Consider the following 24,636-nt stretch of genomic DNA (forward strand, 5'->3'; position numbering starts at 1 on the left):
TGTTTGGAGTTAAAGGATCTCTGTAGGGTCAGGAACACAAACATGTATTCCTGACCCTATAGTGTTAAATCCACCATCTAGCCCTCCTGGGCCCCCATGCCTCCATAAGTATAGTAATAATCTTACTGTATTCAAGCCTGAAGCTGCTGGCTCTGCCCTGTTTGCCTCAGGGAAAAGCCAGCATTATTCAAACACAGCCCCGGCCAATCAGCATCTCCTCATAGAGTTGAATTGAATCTCTATATGGAACGTTCAGTGTCTGCATGCAGAGGGAGGAGATACTGAATGTTTGGATGCATTTTAGGCAGGCATGACCAAGGAAGGATCTCTAACAGCCATCTAAGAAGTGGCCAGTGAAGTTATCACTAGGCTGCAATGTAAACCCTGCATTTTCTCTGAAAAGACAATGTTTACAGCAAAAAGCATGAAGGTAATGATTCTACTGACCAGAGCAAATTCAATAAGCTGTAGTTGTTCTGGTGACTATAGTCTCTCTTTAACCCGGGTGTTGGTGACAACTAGGAGACTCACTATACTTCTTGTGCTTTTTGTATCTTTGAAAATCTAAATAATGGCTCATTGAGCATGGCATTTTTTATTACTGCATGTGGCTAGGGATCACACTGTTATGGACAGGGCTATAATAATAAGTCTACCTTCCCTCTCTGGAAGCCCCATGTCCCCACATCCTGATCTATTGGATTCATATGAAATATCAAAATAGTTTAAAAAAAAAAAAAAAAAAAGTATTTTATTGATTTAACCCTTTGAACCCCCGAGATATCACTAGTGCATTTCAAAGAATGTGAGTGGCATTTTTCTGACACTGACAGAGTTAAAATGCATAACATAAGCTAAAATATGAAACTATTGCAATTTCAGCACCGAAAAACCAAATTAAAAAAAGAATTGAGAATATAGAACAATACAATAGTAAAACTATTCCAGGGATGGTCTGGCAGCATGTTTTAACAGACACACAGAGCTGAGACTAGGGACAAACATTTCCAGAAGACACACAGTGCTAGGGTTTGTATCTGCATGTCATTGTGTGTATCTGTGTGTGTGTGTATCTGCATATGTGTCAGTGTATGTACTTGTGTAAGTATCTGTGTGTCAGTGTGTGTGTGTGTCTGTATCTGTGTACCTCCATATGTGTCAGGCTATGTATCTATGTACTTGTATGTGTGTAAGGGTGTGTATCTAGTTGTCTGTGTATCTGCATGTGTGTCAGTGTTTTATTCTGTCTGTGTTTATATGTGTGTCAGCATTTTTATCTGTATGTTTGTGTATCATTGTATGTGTGTGTCTGCATGTATGTCAGTGTTTGCATCTGTGTATCTGCAGGTGTGTGTGTGTGTGTGTGTGTATGTCTGTATCTATATGTGTGTCAGTGTTTTTTTATATGTGTCTGCATGTGTGACCGTTTGTGTGTCTGGGTCAGAGGAGAAGCAGGGAGATCCTAGGGAAGAGAGAGGGAATATTGGACAGAGAAATTGTATACATTTTAAATAAATGCAACTATATTAATTACAAACATTTTGTTAATGGGAGGGGTACAATTTATGGAAATGAGCTGCTAAGGGGTACTCAAGTGAAAAAAGGTTGGAAACCACTTCTATAGACAGTTTATTTAAGGAAATCTGCATTTACCTCTAGGGATATGTACACTCTTCACTATTACCAGGAAGGTAAACTTTCTACAGGATGAAGGCACACATCTTGCCTCAAGAAAACCATATTCATTTATTATGATATATCCTCATGTGTCCTTTTAATATTCATGTGTACTTGCATATTCTTGCTAAAAGGCAATTCAAATGTTGACATATCCTGCAACCAGTAATAATAAGACAACAGGTGGGGATATGTTATGAACCGCCTAATGTAAATATTAATGAGGAAGAACAGCTGTTAGAGCATACAGGGAAAGCTGCAAATCGGGGTAACATGTTAATTATTGGAGATTTTAATTACCCGGACATAAATTGGGATAGAGTGACTAGTACTTCAGCAAGGGGAGTCAGGTTTTTGAATGTGTTAAATGACACCTTTATGTCACAACTGGTACAAGCACCAACTAGAAAGGATGCTTGTCTGGATCTCGTTATAACAAACAATGTTGATCTTTTGAGCAACATTCAAGTAGGGGAGCATTTGGGAAATAGTGATCACAATATGGTAATATTTTAAATAAACTCAAAAAAGCAAAAGCACGTGGGGTATACTAAAACGTATAATTTTGAAAAAGCTAATTTCAGTAAGATTAGGGCAGCTCTACAACATATCCACTGGCATAAACTCCTTAGTGATAAAAACACTGAGGATAAATGGAAACTATTCAAACAAATATTAGAAAGGTACATTTCTCAGTATGTACCATTGGGTAATAAATATAAAAGAAACAAACTGAAACCAATGTGGCTTAGTAGAGAAGTAAAACAAGAGATTAAAAATAAGAAAAGGGCATTTAAATCAGACAAATCAGAGGCATCCTATATAAGATATAAGGAAGCCAATAATGCTTACAAAAAGGCAATTCAAGTGGCTAAACTAGAAAATGAGAAATTGATAGCCAAAGAATGCGAAATCAACCCTAAAAAGCTTTTTAAGTACATCAATGCTAAGAAAATAAAATATTAAAGTGTAGGTACACTGGAAACAGAGATGGGTCTGTTAGTTAATGAAGACCAGGAAAAGGCAGACATTTTAAATAACTATTTTTCTTCAGTATATATTAATGACGATTAATGACGATAATTTTTCAAGATTCTTTTGTTTCAGGTATTGTACCGGAGGATTGGAGGAAGGCAGATGTTGTTCCTATATTTAAAAAGGGTTCAAAATCCGTGCCTGGAAATTATAGACCTGTGAGCTTAACTTCTGTGACTGGGAAAATATTTGAAGGGCTATTAAGGGATAATATTCAGGAATTCATTGGGAAGAACTGTGTTATTAGCAATAATCAGCATGGTTTTATGAAACATAGGTCATGTCAAACTAACCTAATTGCATTCTACGAAGAAGTAAGTAGAAGTATAGATCAGGGTGTTGCAGTGGATGTGATCTACTTGGATTTTGCCAAGGCATTTGATACGGTTCCTCACAATAGGTTAGTCTTGAAACTAAAAGAAATTGGTCTTGATGATTATTCTTGTTCTTGGGTAGAACATTGGCTTAAGCAGAGAGTACAACGAGTTGTCATTAATGGTAAATTTTCAGGCTGGACAAAAGTGGTAAGTCCCTCAGGGTTCTGTTTTGGGACTGCTTCTTTTTAACATATTTATAAATTATCTTGAAATGGGCATTGAAAGCCATGTTTCTGTGTTTGCAGATGACACAAAACTTTATAAAGTACTAAAATGTGAGCAGGATATTGCTTTGCTGCAGAGGGATTTGGATAGATTGGGGGATTGGGCACTAAAATAGCAGATCAAATTTAACGTAGAGAAATGCAAAGTTATGCACTTCGGGGGTCAAGAATGCACAAGCAACTTACACCCTAAATGGTAGTGAATTAGGGATAACCACACACGAGATGGATTTGGGAACTGTTATCGACAACAAATTAGGCAGCAATATGCAATGTCAATCTGCAGTTGCTAAGGCCAGTAAGGTTTTGTCATGTATAAATAGGGGCATAAATTCTCGAGATGAAAATATAATTTTGCCTCTTTATAAATCGCTGGCAAGATCACACCTTGAATATGCTGTGCAATTTTGGGCACCTGTTCTAAAGAATGATATCATGGCACTAGAAAAAGTGCAAAGACAAGCTACAAAATTGATAAAAGGAATGGAGCATTTTAGTTAGGAAGGTTAAAAAAATGTAAATCTCTTTAGTTTGGGGATATAATAACATTATATAAATATATTCGGGGCCAGTACAAACCATTATCTGGAAATCTATTCATAAACAGGGTTATACGTAGGACACAAGGTCACACATTTATGGAGTGACTTGATGGACGCAAGTCTCTTTTCTGCTATGTAACTATATGTAACAGTGACCTTTGTTGTTTTTGAAATTACCTTTGTTGTTTTTGAAATGCATTGAAGTCTAAATAATGACTCATTGACCATGGCATTTATTATTACTGCATGTAGATAGGGATCACACTATTTTGGACAGGGCTAAGCCAGACTCCATGTATATTAAGTCTACCCTCCCTCTCTGGAAGCCCCACATCCCCACACCCTGATCTATTGGATGCATATGAAATAGCCTTTTTTTTTTTTTTTTTTTTTTTAAGTATTTTATTGGTTTAACCCTATGAGCCCCCAAGATATCACTAGTGCATTTTTAAAGAATGTGAGTAGCATACTTTTGACACTGACAGATTTAAAATGCATACAATAAAATGAGCTAAAATATGAAACTATTGCAATTTCAGCACAGAAAAATCCAATCTGAAAAAAGAAGAATTGAGAAATCGGAACAATACAATAGTGGAATTATACCTGGAAACCTGGGATGGTCTGGCAGCATGTTTTTAACAGACACACAGAGCTGAGACTGGGGACAAACATTTCCAGAAGACTCACAGTGCTAGGGTTTGTGAAACACATTTATGTATTCCTAATGCTACAGTTTTCCTGTAACATGTATATTAATATGCAGAAATAAATTACTGTTTTTAAAGTCTGTAAGAGTATATAATCAGACAACATTTTTTTTACAAAGCATAATAGTGCTGTAAAGCTTGTATAGTTCTGGGTTTATTCTGAAAAGGATATTTATGGAGTATTCACTGCATGCATGAGAAAGCAAACAAATATCTAATGCTAACACGACATGCAAAAACACTATAAATAATAATAAAAATAAAAAGCAGGTTTATTTCTTTCCTAGTATGGCATCATAGATTTTCCCAGTTATTTTCACTTGAACGTCAGTGAAGCCTGCGGCTGTCAGTAGTTTCTTATATTCAGATGGAGTTCTCTCTTTGCCTTCTGTCTGGACTAACATGTTCAGAGAGTACAGCTGGGACGTTACCATGCCATGTTTGTCCTCACTTAGCAGAGCTTCAATAAGAAGCACCCCACCTCCTAAGGGCATTATAAAAAGATACAACAGATAAGTTATTGTAAATTTTAAGCAGAAACATTATTACAGCATTTTCTGTGCTAAGGATAATCCCTTCACTACCAACAACAAGTATAAATGTAGTATGAAAAAAGTGTATTCATATTCCAGTTGTGTGCATTGTGATTAGCACCTGTGCAAAGCAAATTTGTTTCTTGCAAAAAAACTCAGCAAAATCTGGCTCTACAATCCCTGATCAGAGTAGCAGAGGTAAGTACATAAAATATGACTTACCTCCCCTGCATTTGCACATCACATTACTGCATTACATGATACTTAGGAATCAAAAGGAGAAAACCTGTGTATATCATTGCAAGAGATAACTAAATTATGAACTTTGACTTGACAGCACAGTTTGTTTACTTTAGAAGTTTTAATCTCCTGCGGTTATATGATATTTAATCACTTTGGAGGCCCATCCAGGCTACTTATAGAGCAAGAGACAAGATATTCTAGATTAAACAGGCTGTGCAATAGAGGAAGTTTAAACATTAGTTCTCTCTTTACAGAAAATGTGTAGGAAGACTGTGTACGTCACATACAGTGAGGTGTGACTACGGCTGCATAAACAAAGTGGTTTAAAGGAACACTATAGGGTGATGAATACAAACATGTATTCCTGACCCTATAGTGTTTAATCACCATCTAGGTCCCCCTGGTCCTCTTTGCTCTCCCTAAATATAGTAATATATTACTTTTATTCCAGTCTGCTGCTTCCGCTGGCTCTGCCCCTGATCTGCCTGCTTTGCTGACATCTTAAGAGTCAGCACACGCAAAACACAGTACTTGCCAAACAGTAGTATCTCCTCATAGAGATGCTTTGAATCAATGTACCTCTATGAGGAAAGTTCAGTGTCTCCATGCAGAGTTCCATGCACTGTGCAGCACTTCCACATGAAGCACCTCTAGTAGCCATATGAGGAGTGGCCAGTGGAGGTATCCCTAGCCTGTAATGTAAACACTGTCTTTCTCAGAACAAAACTGTATTTACTGCTACAAGACTGAAGGGAATGATTATACTCACCAGACAAAATACAATAAACTGACTATAGTGTCCCTTTAATCCCAAAATGGCAGAAAAGTAAACAGAATACAGGGGCATGATCTATACACCAAAATCACTATGTTAAGCTAATTTCTTTGGTGCTTATAGAGTCCATTTAAAGCTTAGCAGCAGCAGAAAATGGCTGTGATAAAGGACATGGCAAACTTCAAGTGGTGTAGCAAAGTAAAAAGAAAATGCCACTCAACCCTGCTTTTCGGGGCCAGTGATAGAAGCAGAGAAGATGTGCAATGCTGCCATTCACACCATACAAGATCAATATTCTTGCCAGTATCTTCGTATGCCTGCCTACCTGGGACTTAACTTCCCTGGTCCAGATGGATCAAACCTGGAAGAAACTGATTAAGGATTTGCCAAAATACTTCAATTCCAATTAACAGGCGCAAACCGGTAAAAATGACACATGGGCTCTAATACAATGTGAAGTTCTTTATTCCCTAATTCCACAGCACCCAAAACAATCACAACCCACTCATGTGACAGGAACACATGTTGAACTAATAGGGGAGTACCCATAATGAAGGGTTAAGGGTCAAGCCCATCCCAGGTTGGTAAGAGAGACCAAAAAGATAAAAATGTCTCCAATTAATATCTATTTTTGAGTCACAATTGGAACTTTAAAAAGCTGAGTAAAACACATTCACCTTCTGGTTGGTAAATAAGACATGCATGCTACTCCAAGTATCACTACGAGTGTTGGTACTTATGGTGGTAATAGCAGTGGTGCCCTCAGTGGCAGAGTTGTCAGCAATTCTTGTGGCCACGGAAGCAGAATTAAGACTTTGAAAGGCCATTGCACTACTGATGATGGTTGATTGGGGAATATAACCCCCTTTCCTAACCCTTCCTCAATTTCTTTGTGGTATTAGGAGGACATAACATTGATGGTGGATTTGTTTCTATTAAAATAAACTTAGCATATGGATGTGCATTGTGTAAACTAACAACTTTATTCAGCAAAATAGAATTTGTGTTGAACAAGAGTTGCTGCTTGGTGGCTTTACTAGTAAGGCAACATTTTTGCACACGACAGCACACTGCACAATGCTTGCACATTTGCATAGCACACACTGGACTGAATACACTCAAACAAAAAATAGTTTATTTCTATAAAAATGCAACCTCTAAATCAATAAAAACAACTTGGTGTAAATGGTAGTGGTTTGGCATAGCAGTAACCAGTAACCACCAGTCTAACGCTAGAATCAATTTAACTATTAATAAACAACTGTTATTAAACAAGTGAACTAATGTTTTTTGTTACAGGGCACATTATAAATCCCCACTATTCACAAATATAACCACAACTGATTGAGCAAATAGCCTTCCTCATGTTCAGACTCTCCGAGTAGAGTTACCCTACTCTGCAGTTTAATACTTGAGGCTAGTGGAGATACAATTGGTCATTCACCTCTCAACTTAAAGTGGTTTCTAAATTAGTAAAATCCAGGATCTGAATCACAAAATTTTTAATAAACATTTCTGTTCCTGCAGCTCCCGTTTTTTCCAAATGTAGTGATTTTGCTTTTCTTGCCTGGGTCAGGCAGTGCCTGCTACATCTGCAGATGCGGTTGGTATAATTTGATAGGGCACTGTGTTTTTCCTCCCTACAACCGACTGGATGTGTGGAAAGATTTGTTCTTGCCAGGGTGGAAGGGGTGACTGGACAGTCCATTACCCATTGACTTTTTCCTTTTCCTTCTTTGTACAAAGCCCAGATTTTGAACTTAAAATTACTCCTGGTCCCCATTTTCATTATCCCCTTAACTCGTTTTCCTGGCACTATAGCGTCATTAGGTCCCCCCCACCCTCAGGCCCCCCCTTCAGCCACTTACCTTTCTCCAGCGCCAGGCTCCCTCTGTGCTGGGGAATTCTCCACCCCCTGCCGACGTCAGATCCGACACATTCAAACCGGTTATAGTAAAGCATTACTTAATGCTTTCCTATGGATGTACAGCGTCTTCTCACTGTGATTTTCAGAGTGAGTATTGCGGAAGCGCCTCTAGCGGCTGTCAGTGAGACAGCCACGAAAGGCTGGTTTAACCCTCAATGAAACATAGCAGTTTCGCTGAAACTGCTATGTTTTCAGCTGCCGGGTTAAAACTAGAGGGACCTGGCACCCAGACCACTTAATTAAGTTGAAGTGGTCTGGGTGCCTATAGTGGTCCTTTAATGACAGCAGCAAAAGTACAAGTTATGATCCAAAACAAAGCTTAGAATTTGTGCTATGTGCTTGTTCCATCAAATTTAAGGGTTTCTATTTAGGTGCCTCAGTACATATTATAATTTTTTTTTTTTTTTTTTTTAAGGACAAAACAGGTTTTCTAACCCTAATGGAACATTAAGTGTGAATAAAAGTTTAAAAATGGGGAGGCAGGGGGGGAATGTGCGTATCATTTTTACATAGGCAGTGTAACTAAAGTAAAAGATTTCAAAATGGATATACGCACCAGTCCTGATCATTAAATGCTTAATTTGTCTAGGATCTAAATTAATTTTAATTAATTAACGCTAACCCTATACCTAATACTATACCAACCCTACCCCCATTCCAATGCTTACACTACATCTGACCATATACATACCTTACCCATAACATTAACCATACATTAACACTAGCACAGCATTAACCCTTACCTTTACACGACACTATCCCTGATCTAACCCCAACCCTAACCAGGGATGGACTGGCCCACTGGGAGATGGTGAAATTTCCCATTGGGCCGGTTAATCTTGCGCTGGCCAGGGGCTGCAGCAGCTGTAAAAGTTTTTTTTTTCTTTTTTCTTTTAAATTGCTGGGTAGCTGCAAGGAGCGGTATCACATAGTCGCTCCCCGCAATGAACAGACATGCAGCAAGCCGCCGGGATACCGAGTGACGTCATATCCCGGTAGCCGACAATCAGTGCAAGCAGGAGAGAAGCGACAGCTCCAGACCTGCAGATCTAATGGTGACCCAGGAAACCATTGGGAAGCTGCAGGTAATAATACTGTGCAGATGGAGAATCTGTAATTTGTTTATGTATGTGTTGATGTGTCTGTGTTTATGGGCCAGTGTATATGTGTCAGTGTCTCTATTTGTTTATGGGTCAATGTATATGTGTGAGTGTGTCTGTGTTTGTTTAAGAGTCAGTGTGTGTGTGTCAGTATTTCTGTATTTGTTTATGGGCAGGGGTCAAGTCCTGGGTAAAAAAAGTGCAGGAACTCACCCAAGATCCACTCCCCGCCCCCCCCCCTCACCCCCCAAAAAATGATACGCTTGTATGCAGGGGCTGAGTAAGGGCACGGGGCTGAAGAGGGGGACAGGAGCTGAGGAAGAGGGACAGGAGCTTAGGAGGGGGGGGCATGGGCTGAGGAAGGGGGACAGGGGCTGAGGAAGGGGGACAGGGGCTGAGGAAGGGGGACAGGGGCTGAGGAAGGGGGACAGGGGCTGAGGAAGAGGGACAGGGGCTGAGGAAGAGGGGCAGGGGCTGAGGAAGAGGGGCAGGGGCTGTGTTTGTTTAAGAGTCAGTGTGTGTGTGTCAGTATTTCTGTGTTTGTTTATGGGCAGGGGTCAAGTCCTGGGTAAAAAAAGTGCAGGAACTCACCCAAGATCCACTCCCCGCCCCCCCCCCCTCACCCCCCAAAAAATGATACGCTTGTATGCAGGGGCTGAGTAAGGGCACGGGGCTGAAGAGGGGGACAGGAGCTGAGGAAGAGGGACAGGAGCTTAGGAGGGGGGGGCATGGGCTGAGGAAGGGGGACAGGGGCTGAGGAAGGGGGACAGGGGCTGAGGAAGGGGGACAGGGGCTGAGGAAGGGGGACAGGGGCTGAGGAAGAGGGACAGGGGCTGAGGAAGAGGGGCAGGGGCTGAGGAAGAGGGGCAGGGGCTGAGGAAGAGGGGCAGGGGCTGAGGAAGAGGGACAGGGGCTGAGGAAGAGGGACAGGGGCTGAGGAAGAGGGGCAGGGGCTGAGGAAGAGGGGCAGGGGCTGAGGAAGAGGGGCAGGGGCTGAGGAAGAGGGGCTGAGGAAGAGGGGCAGGGGCTGAGGAAGGGGACAGGGACTGAGGAGGGGGACAGGGGCTGATGCTCGTATGCAGGGACTGAGTAAGAGCACGGGGCTGAGTAAGGTGGACAGGGGCTGAGTAAGGTGGACAGGGGCTGAGTAAGGTGGACAGGGGCTGAGGAGGGGGACAGGGGCTGAGGAGGGGGACAGGGGCTGAGGAGGGGGACAGGGGCTGAGGAGGGGGACAGGGGCTAAGTAAGGTGACAGTGCTGTGGAAAAAGGGACATGAGCTTAGGAGGAGGGGGGGCATGGGTTGAGGAAGGGGCCATGGGCTGAGGAAGAGGGACGGGAGCTTAGGAGGAGGGGGGAGGGGGGAGGGGTGGGGGCATGGGCTGAGGAAGGGACAGGGGACAGGGGCTGAGGAACAGGGGCTGAGGAAAGGGACAGGGGCTGAGGAAAGGGACAGGGGCTGAGGAGGGGGACAGAGGCTGAGGAGGGGGGCAGGGGCTGATGAAGGGAGCAGGGTCTGGAGGAAGGGAGCAGGGGCTGGAGGAGGGGGACAGGGACTGAGGAGGGGGGGCAGGGCCTTAAATAGGGGGACAGGGACTGAGGAGGGAGACAGGGACTGAGGAGGGGGGACAGGACCTTAAATAGGGGGACAGGGACTGAGGAGGGGGACAGGGACTGAGTAAGGGGATAGGGCTTGAGGAGGGGGACAGGGACTGGGGAAAGGGACTAAGGAGGGAGACAGGGACTGGGGAGGGGGGACAGGGACTGAGGAGGGGGACAGAGGCTGAGGAGGGGGGCAGGGGCTGATGAAGGGAGCAGGGTCTGGAGGAAGGGAGCAGGGGCTGGAGGAGGGGGACAGGGACTGAGAAGGGGGGGCAGGGCCTTAAATAGGGGGACAGGGACTGAGGAGGGGGGACAGGACCTTAAATAGGGGGACAGGGACTGAGGAGGGGGACAGGGACTGAGTAAGGGGATAGGGCTTGAGGAGGGGGACAGGGACTGGGGAAAGGGACTAAGGAGGGAGACAGGGACTGGGGAGGGGGGACAGGGCCTTAAATAGGGGGACAGGGACTGAGGTGGGAGACGGACTGAGGAGGGAGGACAGGGACTGAGGAGGGAGGACAGGGACTGAGGAGGGAGGACAGGGACTGAGGAGGGGGGACAGGGACTGAGGAGGGGGGACAGGGACTGAGGAGGGGGGACAGGGCCTTAAATAAGGGGACAGGGACTGGGGAAAGGGACTAAGGAGGGAGACAGGGACTGAGGAGGGGGGACAGGGACTGAGGAGGGGGGACAGGGACTGAGGAGGGGGGACAGGGCCTTAAATAGGGGGACAGGGACTGAGGAGGGAGACAGGGACTGAGGAGGGGGGACAGGACCTTAAATAGGGGGACAGGGACTGAGGAGGGGGACAGGGACTGAGTAAGGGGATAGGGCTTGAGGAGGGGGACAGGGACTGGGGAAAGGGACTAAGGAGGGAGACAGGGACTGGGGAGGGGGGACAGGGCCTTAAATAGGGGGACAGGGACTGACGTGGGAGACGGACTGAGGAGGGAGGACAGGGACTGAGGAGGGAGGAAAGGGACTGAGGAGGGAGGACAGGGACTGAGGAGGGGGGACAGGGACTGAGGAGGGGGGGCAGGGACTGAGGAGGGGGGACAGGGACTGAGGAGGGGGGACAGGGCCTTAAATAGGGGGACAGGGACTGAGTAAGGGGATAGGGCTTGAGGAGGGGGACAGGGACTGGGGAAAGGGACTAAGGAGGGAGACAGGGACTGAGGAGGGGGGACAGGGACTGAGGAGGGGGGACAGGGACTGAGGAGGGGGGACAGGGACTGAGGAGGGGGGACAGGGACTGAGGAGGGGGGACAGGGACTGAGGAGGGAGACAGGGCCTGAGGAGGGAGACAGGGCCTGAGGAGGGGAGACAGGGACTGAGGAGGGAGACAGGGCCTGAGGAGGGAGACAGGGCCTGAGGAGGGGGACAGGGCCTGAGGAGGGGGACAGGGACTGGGGAAAGGGACAAAAAAAACAAAAAACCTAAAGTGCCTTCCCCACTCCCTGAGGCTTACCTTGGGCCAGGAGGGGTGGGACAGGATCTGGAACCTGCAGCCTGCAGTCAGTGGAGTAAGCCGGCCTCTCCTGATGATGTCAGGAGGAGGGGGCGTGGCTTTTTCTGCTCCCCAGCGGTCCTGTGAGAAGAGCAGAGAAAGTCACGCCCCCTCCTACTGACATCATTAGGAGAGGCCGGACGACTCCACTGACTGCAGGGGGAGAGGTGAGTTAAAAATCCGAGTCCCCAGTCAGAGGCAGGGGATTCGGATTTGTACTCCCCCTGCTCTGGCAGCCGCTTGTGCCAGCCCTGGGTCCTGCAGGACTAGTAATGGGAACGGCGTTCCTGCTGTGGAAAAGTGCAGGAACGCCGTTCCCACGCGTTCCTGCAGGACTCGAGCCCTGTTTATGGGTCTGTGGTTGTTTATGGGTGCAGGTATGTGTGTGTTGGGTCTTTAAAAGTGTATGTGTGTATGGACCAGTGTGTGTGTCTGTGTTTTTGTCAATGTGTGTATGGGTCAGCGTGTGTAGGTGTGTGTATGGGTCACTTTATGAATGTGTGTGTGTTGGTGTCAATGTGTATATGGGTCAGTGTGAAGGTTTAACTTAGTTTACAGGATATCTGAAGGTATTATGCATATATAATAATATATATGTATTATATTAGTATTTACATGAATATATACTATAAGCACGATTTGTATGAGTGTTATGCTTATAATTTATACACTAATATTAATATAAAACAAATGCATTAATATACATGTTGTGATCCTTGTCAGCAGGTAGCACGGTCCTCTAGGGTAAACAACAGGCACAGTCCTTTTAATTGCATATAATCCAGGCACTTTATTTGCAAATCCACACAGGAGACAGCAGTAAATGAAAACATAAATAAAACACAAATCCCTATAAACAAAAACCTAGCTCGTCTGATCACTAACTAACATTAGGTTCCCTATCTCTCAGGGGTTAAACTAGAACAAAATTATTGGTTTCACCAACCTAGTGTCTTTGTCCGCTCTCAGCACTCCAGTGCTCCAAGCCAGCTTTGACTGCTTCCCTTTCTGCACTCCCAGTGCTCCATTCCAGCCTTAACTGCTTCCCTTTCTGCACTCCCAGTGCTCCAAGCCAGCCTTGACTGCTTTCCTTTCTGCACTCCCAGTGCTCACAGTCTCCTTGACTCTCTCACTGGAGAGAACAGCCTCTCTCCCACCTGCTTCCAGGGAGGAAGCCAGCAATCCCCTTTTACCTGCCTATCAGGGAGGGGTTTATTCCCACTGCTACAGCTGATTATCTGCAGCTGAGCAGTGGGTTGGAGACAGTCCAAAAAAACCTGGCCTGGATCTATGTCTCCCAAGAAAACCACTAAACTGTGGAGTGGAGCATTGACCCACCCTGCTCTCCAAATGCTCCACCCCAGGGGCCCATAACTAAACATTGGTTTGTGTTGCCTACAACACATACTCCCCCTGGGGTTAAATGTCCTATCTGCCTTCACTTTATCACATATCCTCCCCCCCCAGCTCAGACCCATCGGGGCAAGCGGCCTTCAAACACAAACCGTGAACATTCATATCACCTACGGCTGTACCAGCCCTGACTAGCTTCTCAGTTACAGGAAGTGGCCTATTGTAGATGGCTGCTACCTTGCTCCCTTGTAGTGTAAGGAGGCCCCATCCAATAGGATAACCCACATAGTTAGCCTCCTCTAATCCTAGATAACACTTAGTGTTAGCGGTCAAAGCGGCAGCCCTTACATTATTCACAGCTAACTGGACCTTCATCAGGTGTGCTTCCCAGTCCACCCTGTGAATTACCACATCACCAAGGGAGGCAGCTGCATACTCTCTGTGGGGCCAAAGTATTCTATTCATCATATGCAAAAAGGGGGCCGTTGCACCATGCAACCTGAATGGCAGTACTTTATGTTGCCATAACCCCTCGGGAGTAGAAAACGCTGCCCTTCCCTTTGCTTTCTCTGTCAGGGGAACCTGCCAATACTCTATGACCAGGTCCAAGGTACTTGGATACCTGGCCTTACTTATTCGCTCTTGCGATTGAGCTACATGTACTATAGGGCATTTAACATTTACAACCTCTGTAACAAACTCTACCTCTGCCGTGGGGTATGTGCGGGTGTCACCATGTGTACACACAATATTAATCACTTGTCTTATATCACATTTTTCTGGCTGGAGCAGAACACTTTTCAAAGTAGCCTCACTTCCTGCACTCTTCCCTACCACCATCACCGCTTTTAGCTGTGCAGTAACACCACCACCAGTCACCATACACATCTTTAAGCAAGTCAATACAATCCTATGCAGAGACCTTATTACTATGTCACATTGTATTGTCTCTTCACTCTCAGGACAGTTATATGTAATATGGCCTTGCATGTGGCAGTTGAAGCAGTTTTTCTCAGTCTGGTCTCGTAGCCAAAATTGGACTTTTAGGTACGTTCTACCATCATAGTTATATTGTCCCAGGCTCAGTATCAGGTTTTGTCCTTTTTTTCCAGTTTCCACGCTTATCTGGTTGCTAGCGGATCTCGGCTGAGGATCAATACGATGTGGCTCCTTAGCAGCCAAGTTCCCCTCAATCATCATCTGCTTCCATATCCACAGCAGCTTCTGGTTTGATAATTTCTCAATGTCTGAGTTACTTTCAAACGCAAACTTTACAAAGGCTTTGCGTGTAACTAACTTTTTTATATCACTTATACGTCCAATTCTTTCATGAGACGAATTTGCTGGGTGCTCAACCTCTTCAAGACGTGGTTCTGTCACCAGCTCATCCTCCACTGGAACAGTTCCCTCCGTGAAGGGCTTCACAACATCCTCCATCTGTTCTGTGAATCCCTGGGAACCTTCCTTGCTTTCTACGGTTAATGCTACAGGTCTCATCTCTATATCCTCAGGGGGTTTGCCAGGGAGGCTGTCTAGAGCAACCTCCTCCTGCATGAATGCAGCCTTTGATCTCAGCTCCATCCCATCATACTTGGCCTGGCCTGGTATGGAGCGCTGTTCTTGTGCTGTAGGCCCAGACTCCCAGCTTAGCTCATCTTTACTTTGCCTGGATTCCTCCCCAGGGTTATCCTCTGCTTGCTCGGCCTTGAGTGGCCACCTCTCAATGTCAGCAATGCTTTCCTCTGGGCTATCTGCGGTCTCCCTGCTCCCTTGGGGGTGTCCAGAGACGCAGTCATGGCCTCTCGCTGGGTCAGGACAGTCCCAGTATCAAACAGCTGGTCAGGCATTCCGAGTCCCGCCTTTAATTCCATGACTGTGTTCCTAGAATCTGGCAGCTGTTCCAGGTAGTCAGTGTGCCCAGGCCTTGTAGCAGTAGTCTTTGCCAGCAGTTCCAGTTCTACGGCTCCCGAACAATCATTCAAAGTCTTTGTAGCAATACCAGGTGTCTCTGAAATATTTAATTCTGCTACGCCAATGTCACCTACTTTGTAACGTTTGCCTTGGTCTGGCTTAGCTGCGGACGTGCCCATCTTATCATCACAGCTTGGTTCTGTAACTATCGCTCTCTCTTGGCTTAGATCAGAAACGGCTACTTTGCCTTGGCAATTCTGCTTTTTCCTTTAGCTTTGCTGGACTCTTTACTAACTTTTTTTCTTTTTGTTCCTTGGAGGATCCAGCTGGATTTTCACCATCTTCCACATTATCACTACTTTCAGGCTCAATTTTATCTTTCTTGCCTTCTAATTCCTGTTCTCTCTCTTCTGTGTGTTTCTCAACATCACGCTTTGCTGCCTCCATGCTTTTCAGCTTGCAAAAGACTTCTTCTACTGCCTCTGTCATCTTATGCAGGATGTCAGTAGCTTGGTTACGAGCTCCCTGCCGGGGGTAATCTGCAAAACATCAGTAAGGGCAGCTCTATACTCCTACTTCTTAACCTGTGCAGCCAGGAAATGGTTGGTGTCTTGTTGTATAGCAGTGGCCTCTTGTTGTACAGTGGTTGCCTGTACCAGAGCCTTCAGCAGGTCCTCCATTATAGCACCAAGCAGGCAACAGTCTTAAAGCTACAGTGCTACTTATTTGATTAGCAGGTCTGCCAAAAATAAAAGTCCTCAAGCAAACTACCAGATGACTGGCACACCCACAGACCCTCAATGTGCTACTGTGCCCGCATCCTCCACCATATTGTGATCCTTGTCAGCAGGTAGCACGGTCCTCTAGGGTAAATAACAGGCACAGTCCTTTTAATTGCATATAATCCAGGCACTTTATTTGCAAATCCACACAGGAGACAGCAGTAAATGAAAACATAAATATAACACAAATCCCTATAAACAAAAACCTAGCTCGTCTGATCACTAACTAACATTAGGTTCCCTATCTCTCAGGGGTTAAACTAGAACAAAATTATTGGTTTCACCAACCTAGTGTCTTTGTCCGCTCTCAGCACTCCAGTGCTCTAGCCAGCCTTGACTGCTTCCCTTTCTGCACTCCCAGTGCTCCAAGCCAGCCTTAACTGCTTCCCTTTCTGCACTCCCAGTGCTCCAAGCCAGCCTTAACTGCTTCCCTTTTGCACTCCCAGTGCTCCAAGCCAGCCTTGACTGCTTTCCTTTCTGCACTCCCAGTGCTCAGTCTCCTTGACTCTCTCACTGGGGAGAACAGCCTCTCTCCTACCTGCTTCCAGGGAGGAAGCCAGCAATCCCCCTTTACCTGCCTATCAGGGAGGGGTTTATTCCCACTGCTACAGCTGATTATCTGCAGCTGAGCAGTGGGTTGGAGACAGTCCAAAAAACCCTGGCCTGGATCTATGTCTCCCAAGAAAACCACTAAACTGTGGAGTGGAGCATTGGCCCACCCTGCTCTCCAAATGCTGCACCCCAGGTGCCTATAACTAAACTTAGCTTTGTGTTGCCTACAACACAAACTACGCATACTCCCCCTGGGGTTAAATGTTGTAGGCCTATCTGCCTTCACTTTATCACAGTGTATATATGCATAAAACAAAATTGTATCAAATACATTGTATTTAAAAAAAAATTGGCATTACTTAGTCCTGACACTGACCCATATTACTTAATCCAGATGTTAAAATCATGGGCATACAGTCTAAAGCAGGGCCAGCCCTAGCCTATTGCAACTAAGTGGCTGCCACTGCCCTGCACTTTGGCGGCTCTCACTTGGCAGGTGCACAAATATACTGGTAGGAGCATGAATGGGCAGCAAGGGAGATATGTACTCACTGTGTTCCTCCTGCACAGTTCCCTTTCACACTCTGTAGTGTATTAGCAGCCGGTATGTGAAGTCACCCCAGCATTAGTATCACTTCAAGTTGAGGATGGGAACTGTGCAGAAAGAGCAAAGTGAACCCAGCAGCCCCAGTGAACCCCAGAGAGAGGATCCATCTCAGCTCTCCCAGGCACAGGTAGGGAAGCTAAGTATGTCTGTGTTTAAATGTGTGTATGAGAATGTGTATGAGTTTAGTAAATAGCTCCCTAATTTGGTATTTATAAATATGGCAATCCCACATAAGGATAGCAAATCCTAAACAGCTGAAAGATCAAATGAAGAATTGCTTTTGTTAATTTTGACATTTCATCTGTCTATTATGTAGATTTGTCATAGTCGAGGATACCAAATTAGGGAGCCATTTAGCAGATAACTCTCTTATTTGGCTAGCAGACTGCAAGGGGGTGGTCCAAAACTAATTCAAAGACATGACAATTTCTCTTGAAATCATCAGTTTTATGAATTGGGGGGCACACAGTTAACACCTAAAGCACTTTAGCAAGCTGAAGGGGGCTCTATGTGTCCTTCAAGTTGCAGGAAGAATTTTCAATGTTGTCTTTCTTTCCACTTCTGTATTTGCATGCTATACTGAAGTGATGCATTATAGGGCTGGTATAAAAGGATTTTCCAGGGCTGCTCTTTATTCCCAGCCCAGCCCTGACCCTAACCATAAGGAATACCTCTGCTGATATTAGTGCTGATATAAGCAGATTGCTTTCCAATTTAAAGAGTAGACAATGGATTGTGACCACTATCTACTGACAGTGTCCAGCAATACATGGACATGTCCATGTAATTAAGAAACAAAATCATGCAGCCTCTACTGATGACAGTGTGACCAGTGCTGAACATCTGGCAAACCCAGCACAATCAGCAGGGGGAATGCAGAGAGAACCTGTAATGGTCTGGTTAAACCCTTTGGGTTTCCATTGAGGATCTGCAAGTTTAGTATCACCGCAGCTGAGCACAATCTTTGCATTTAAATGACTATGTGAAAAGCTCACTTTGAGCCAGGGCTGGATTAACATAGGGGCTGATAGAGCTGCAGCTCCAGGCCCATGCCCATGAAATAGGCCCATTGAAAAAAAGCAGGTATTTGAGACTGCCTGGGGGGTGCTGGTATTGCAGTAATACAGGCAATACAAATGTTGGTATTTTTCTCAGTGTATACGGAGATTGCCAGTGTCCCCATGTCTCCAAGAGTCCACGACTTCCAGTGTTTCCAAGTGTCTCAGTGTCCCCAAGTGTCTCAGTGTCCCCAGGTTTCTCTTCTGATGAGCTATCCTGGCTCAGGACACCTAGCTGGCACTTCTTAGGTGTTAACACACACCGCCGTGACCTGACATCGATGGTATACTTATCTGTCATTTAGGCATCCTGTCTTCGTATGTTTAGTCCGCACGAGCATATTGCTTACCTTGTTTAACAGTGTTTTTTTTTTTTTAATGCTAGAGCAGGAATTTATTTAAGGGGTGCCCTCGAAGGCACATTAGATCCTTCACTAATTCAGGATATAATTAATTTGCACCTCTTTTCGTGTAGCTTCTATTCCTATCCGTCTGTGTTATAGTGCAGAAAATCTACAATCATTAGACTGAAGGCTTAGCTCTCTTTGACACGCTAAACCTTCATAGGCTGAAAATCAGAACGGGCTGTATCAAATGAGCACATACAAAGTAACTTAAGAATTTTATTGTAACAGAATCAACCAGATTTGTATCTCCCTTCCGATCAGCCTGCTATAGGAATGAGTGAATATTTACTCATAGCCCTTAAACCTGTATCTTCTTTCTGTAATACATCTGAATAGGCAGATTATCATCAGACTGAAGGCTCAGCTCTCATATACTGTTATCTCATCCTATATTGGGGGGGCTGTAGCGTCAAAAACGGGTTTAGTCAAGTAGGTACCTACAAGGAATACTAGATCTCTACTGTAGTTAAATCTAGGTAATTTGTAGCTCGTTTTTTCCTCCAGACTTTGACTTGCTACACTGACACCAATATGTACAGATAACCTTCCTACCTATTCACAACCCTCAGAGCTGTTGCCGTGCCTGTACAACATATATTACCAGACAAAAATAGGACTAAACATCCTGCTTTATTTTGTTTGTGTGTTATTTTTACAATTTTTTTTCTTTATTTTTATTATTCTTTTTGTGACCCATATTAACTACAAACATTAAAAGTTAAATTTTAAACTATTATATGTAATAGTGAAAAGGCTTCACCTCGATATTATTTACTAATTGCAGCTCTTAGGAGACACCTGATGGTAGTTTTTGGATTTGTTTTTTCCCCTTTTTCTTTAGCATGGTTTTATTTAAAAGTAACCAATCAATTAGGGGTTACCCCCCGCTTTCTCCCCACTACCACCACTGTGTCTCTTCTGATCATATAGGCTCTATTCTAGTTTAAGTAACAGGTCTCCCAGTGTCCCCATGCAAAAGAGTACAGCATTGAGGTCTATAGAAGATCTTGTGATCTTGTGATAAGAGCTAATTCCCTACAGTCGTTACTGTTGACGGCTGGGGGAAATTACAAACTTAGTTGCGGTAGCTTGTCTCAGTAGATGATGTTTGACTGAGTTTGACTTGGGGGTGGGACAGTGCCACTTTAAGGTGAACATACGCAAGAGCTAAAGGGTCATAGAACTGCAAGTTGTATGAGCAGGAGGGTAGGGGACTTTGATGTTATATTTAATATACTATAAATCAAATATTAGATAATTATTTTTCGAAGAACAAGTAAAAATGTCAAAATCGCTCCAGGCTATTAAGTGACAATTAGTTATGGCTCTTAAATGAGTATCACAATTAATTATACATACATTTTAAGCAGTTACATATACATTTTTAGAAGTGCCTTCAAAAATATTATTTATTTAGCATGAAACAGTAATAAATAATCAGCTAAAAAAATGAACTTACCTTTTCTGCATGACTGGTAAATTTTTGTCAGCAACTGGACACATTTATCTTCTTTCCAGTCATGAATTATCCGAGCGATAATAAAAAGGTCAGCTTCAGGAATTGGGTCATTAAAGAAATCTCCTTAAGTGGGAGAGCAAAGAGACCATCATTGGAAAGCAGTAAGAAAATACGAAATTGAATATGCCAATTTAAATAATTTGTGAGGAACACATGCTTTACAGTTTACCATGTAATAACTCAGGAAAGTGATAAATTAAAGTGAATTTCAACATTAAGATCAAAAGTGCAGAACTAGATATAAAAAAGAAAACTCAATGCCACCTATGCTTTGAGTTCAGCTAATCTGACCTGAAATTTGGCGTTAAAGGGAAACTCCAGATCCCTAAAACAAAGCTTGCTAAAGTACTTTATGTGTGGAGATTGTGTCCTCTATTTAAAATGTACAAAAAAGTGCCTAATTACTATAGAAGTTGGCACTTTTATACATTAACTTAGTTACATCCCCTGGCTGTGAGTCAGACAATTGGTCCGGCTACTTCCTGATTGTCTAGCTCAGTGAAGACTTCTTATTGAGCTGCATTAGGGAGTCTGTTATTGGACAGTCAAATAAAGTCTGGCTAGGATAGAAGGGGAGGGCTTGCAAAGGTAGCAACTGAGAGCTTTTTGCCGTTTTTACAAACCACTTTTTTATATAACCCCAAAGAAAAAAATGCATAGATAAATGCATGCATGTTCAAACCCTGTTCAATATTAAAAAATCTGGTATTGTTCTTTTTATCTCTAATAAAACTGGTGGTTAAATGTTGCTTTAGATTTTTTGCACCTCTATACACTATAGTTGGTTTTTCCCCTGTAATCTTTTTAAGAGCTGGATCTGATCTGAGAATATGCCAATATTTATTAATAATGTGTTTAACTTGTCTGGCATTTTCATTATAATTCAAAACAATGGGAATAGTTGAAGGGTTCCCATTCTTTTTTAGTAGTAGATATCTCACTATCTGGATTTAAGACGTCTTTACGCTCTTTTTCTTTAATTTTCTCTATAAAGTTATCTAGCGACCTCGAGTGATAATTTTTTTCAACTAGTCTAGTTTTTAAAAAAATGTGCCTGTTCATCAAATAATTTTGGATCACTACAATTTTTATATAGACGCAAAAACTGGCTATTAGGCATATTATATAGTGTTGCCCCTCTATCTCATGGGATCAGATGGACATTGGCCTGTGGCTCTCCATCATGTCTCGCCCGGCGGTGCGCTGAGGGGGGATGTCTTCCATTCTTGGGGGGGCGGCTCCACCCCATTGGCCTCGCATCAACGACCAGACTGTTGCTGGAAGTTCAATGAGAATCAGTGGGGTGTGTCATGCCGTTTAAGCATGAATGCTACCATTGCGGTGGTGCCCACTCAGCCTTGCGCTGTTTTAAGGGTGACAAATGGGATGTGGGGGCTAAGGGTGCAGACGCCGGTGATCGTAAACGAGATGCGCCCCTGGCTCGGACATATGGGAACAGTCAGGCTGCGGGATTACTTCTGGATGGGTTTGCACATGGGTTCTGGATTCCCTCCTCGGAACTTGGAATCGGTGCTGGATTATCCTCAAATGGTCCTAGACACGCTCCAGAAGGGGGTATCGCTGGAGCGGGTGGCAGGGCCATTTGATGTCCTTCCGCTGCCCAATTTGCACGTGGTGCCCAAGAAGGAGGCAGGGAAATTTCACCCAATTCATCATTTGTCTTACACTCATGGGGGTTCGGTGAATGATGGTATCTCGTCAGAGCTGTGTCAGGTGTCTTACGCTTCATTCGATGCTGCTGTTCGCCTGGTCAGGGCGGCAAGCCCTGGGGGGCACTGCCAGCAAAGGACTGCCATCACCTCCTCGGTTGTGTTTTCGAGGGCCGGGAGTACGTGGATATGTGCCTCCCGATGGGTTATTCCATATCCTGTTTTTCTTTTGAATGCTTCAGCCCTTTCCTGTAGTGGGTGGTGAAGCAGGAGTCGGGATCTATCTCTTTGTTTGCGGGCTCATCAAAGACCCCGGCTTGTCGAATCTTGCTCGTTACGGTGGACAAGGTGTTTGGCCACTTCGGGTTTCACCTGGCTCCTGATTGAATGTTGGGGCCGATGTCGGGCCTTAGCTTCTTGGGAATCAAGATTGATCCGGTGGTCTTGGAGTGCCGTTTGGCACAGGATAAAGTGGAAGGGCTGCGCTGCTAGGTGGCGGTGGCCCAGGGCTTGCAACAGAGACAGCTGTGCCAGCTGCAGTCTCTTTTGGGGGAGTTGAATATCACCTGTCGTGTCCTGCCCATGGGGCAGGTGTTCAGCAGGAGCGTGGCAGGAGCGTGGCAGGAGCGTGGCAGCAGCGACCGCTTGGGTGGTGAGGCCTAGGCATTTTACTTGGCTCACGCGGTAGTTGTGGGATGTCCTGGCAGTCGGGGATTCCTTCCTGGCTTCGTTTGTTGGGAGGTCTTATTGGCAAGCGCACGTGGTGTCCAGTTCGGATCTTCACCTGTATACGGACACTGCGGGTTCCCTCGGCTTTGGAGCAATCTTGTGGTTGCGTTGGTATTCCGATACCTGGCCGTAGGCATGGAGCGCCTTGCGCCTGACTGGAAGCCTTGCCTTTTTTGAGCTTTCCCCATAGTGGTGGCATTGGAATTGTGAGGTTTGGGACTGCAGGACCAGTGGGTCATTTTTCATTGTGACTATCTAGGGATCCTGCAGGCAATTAACCAGTTCTCTGCCTCTTTTCCGCCGGTGGTCCATTTGCTTCAGCGCTTAGTGCTGTGGTGCTTGTGCCTCAATGCGTCGTGTAGGGTGCCACATGTTCCGGAGGTTCATGATGTGATTGCGGATGCTCTCTCTCATTCACAGTGGGAAGAGTTCTGGGTGGCGGTGCCTCACGCGGACAAGGAGGGTTACCCGTGTCCAGTGGAACTGTGGTCCCTGGGTACAGCAGGCTGATGGACATGGTTTGTGGATCGGTGTCTAGTTCCACTTGAGCCAGGTATTCTAAGGTATGGGTGGAATGGCATGCGCTCAAGTCGGAAGTAGGGGTCGTTCAGTATTCGTCTGCTTGATTGCAGGGTCTGTTGCGGCTCTTGTAGTTGGGTTACGGTGGGTAAGTCACCTTCAGCGGTGTCCTTGTGCTTATCTGGGCTCAGCTTTCTGTTTAAATATCATGGCTGGAAGGTTGAGACCAAGGTTTTTCTGGTGCGGCAGGCGGTTAGGGTCTGTGCAGGGTTTGGATTTCTGTGGATTCTAGGAGGCCGGTATTGGGTGCCCTCCTGCACAGTTATGCCAGGTGCTTTCGCTTAGGGTTGACTGCGTTGGGTTTGGAGGGTGCAGAGTTGGGCACTCTTTCCAAATTGGTGCAGCGACAGAGACTTCTCGGCTGGGTATGCCAGAGCAAGAGGTGCAAAGGATGGGGAGGTGGGAATACACAGTTCCTATGTGCATCCTGCCGGTCTGCTGAGCTAAATGTTTTCCTCCTCTGGTTCGTTCCCCCCAGGGTCTTGTTGATCGGGCACTCCTACATCCACTGCAAGCAGCAGTCCTGCCGGTGGGGAGCTTCTCGGTTTTATGCCTTCGGCTGCGGAAGTTCAGAATTTGGCGCTGGGGGCGTGAGGTGGGTCCGGCTCCTCCCTAAATTGGTCAGGCTCTCTCGAATGCTAGGGGCGCCATCTGTGTTAGTAATCCATCTGGGGGGTAGAGATATGGGGACCGCGCTGGGCGGGGGTTTGGTGGCCATGGTTGGAAGGGACTTGTCCCTATTATTGATCTTGATCCCTGACGTCTGTATAATCTGGTCAGAAGTAGTTGCTGGAAACTTTTGGGGGCAGTCTCACAGCCACAGTGCACTGGAGCGTTGCCGCAAAAGGGTTAATAGGTGGGTTTCAAAGTTTGTAGTGGGGGTTCAGGTTATTTCCATTTGCCATCAGGTTTAGAACAGGCGGCGAATTTATTTCGACCAGGTGGGTGCATTTTGCTGAGGTCGGGCACGCCCTCTTTAATTTGGCAATCTAGGAGGCAGTGGAACAGGACATAGGTTGTTTGGGTGGGGCTCACCGCTGATTTTAGGTGTAAAACAGTGGGGTTTGTGGCAGGGGCATGTCCTTGCCAGATAGGGTCGGAGATAGTTTGCAGGTAGATGAGTAAGGGGATAATGCCGGGTCTCATCCTCCTCTGTCTCTTATGGTGAACCCTAAGGGGTCCCAGGTTGGACATGTCCCCACCGAGTTAAAAGCCGGAT

General features: G+C 45.2%; 1 protein-coding gene across 1 annotated transcript in view; it reads right to left on the bottom strand.

Annotated features, from left to right (window-relative positions):
• Positions 1 to 4,474: 4,474 nt before the first annotated feature.
• ASMT (acetylserotonin O-methyltransferase) overlaps positions 4,475 to 24,636 on the bottom strand; it is a 78,433-nt gene continuing 58,271 nt past the window's right edge. Inside the window, exons 7-8 of the mRNA XM_063450179.1 lie at positions 20,380 to 20,502; positions 4,475 to 5,049 (exon numbers count right to left, since the gene is read on the bottom strand). Of these exons, the coding sequence (XP_063306249.1) occupies positions 4,838 to 5,049; positions 20,380 to 20,502 (335 nt within the window). The 3' untranslated portion in view covers positions 4,475 to 4,837. The remainder of the gene's footprint in view (positions 5,050 to 20,379; positions 20,503 to 24,636) is intronic.

Source organism: Pelobates fuscus, chromosome 1 (assembly GCF_036172605.1).
Source record: "Pelobates fuscus isolate aPelFus1 chromosome 1, aPelFus1.pri, whole genome shotgun sequence".
Lineage (NCBI taxonomy): Eukaryota > Metazoa > Chordata > Amphibia > Anura > Pelobatidae > Pelobates > Pelobates fuscus.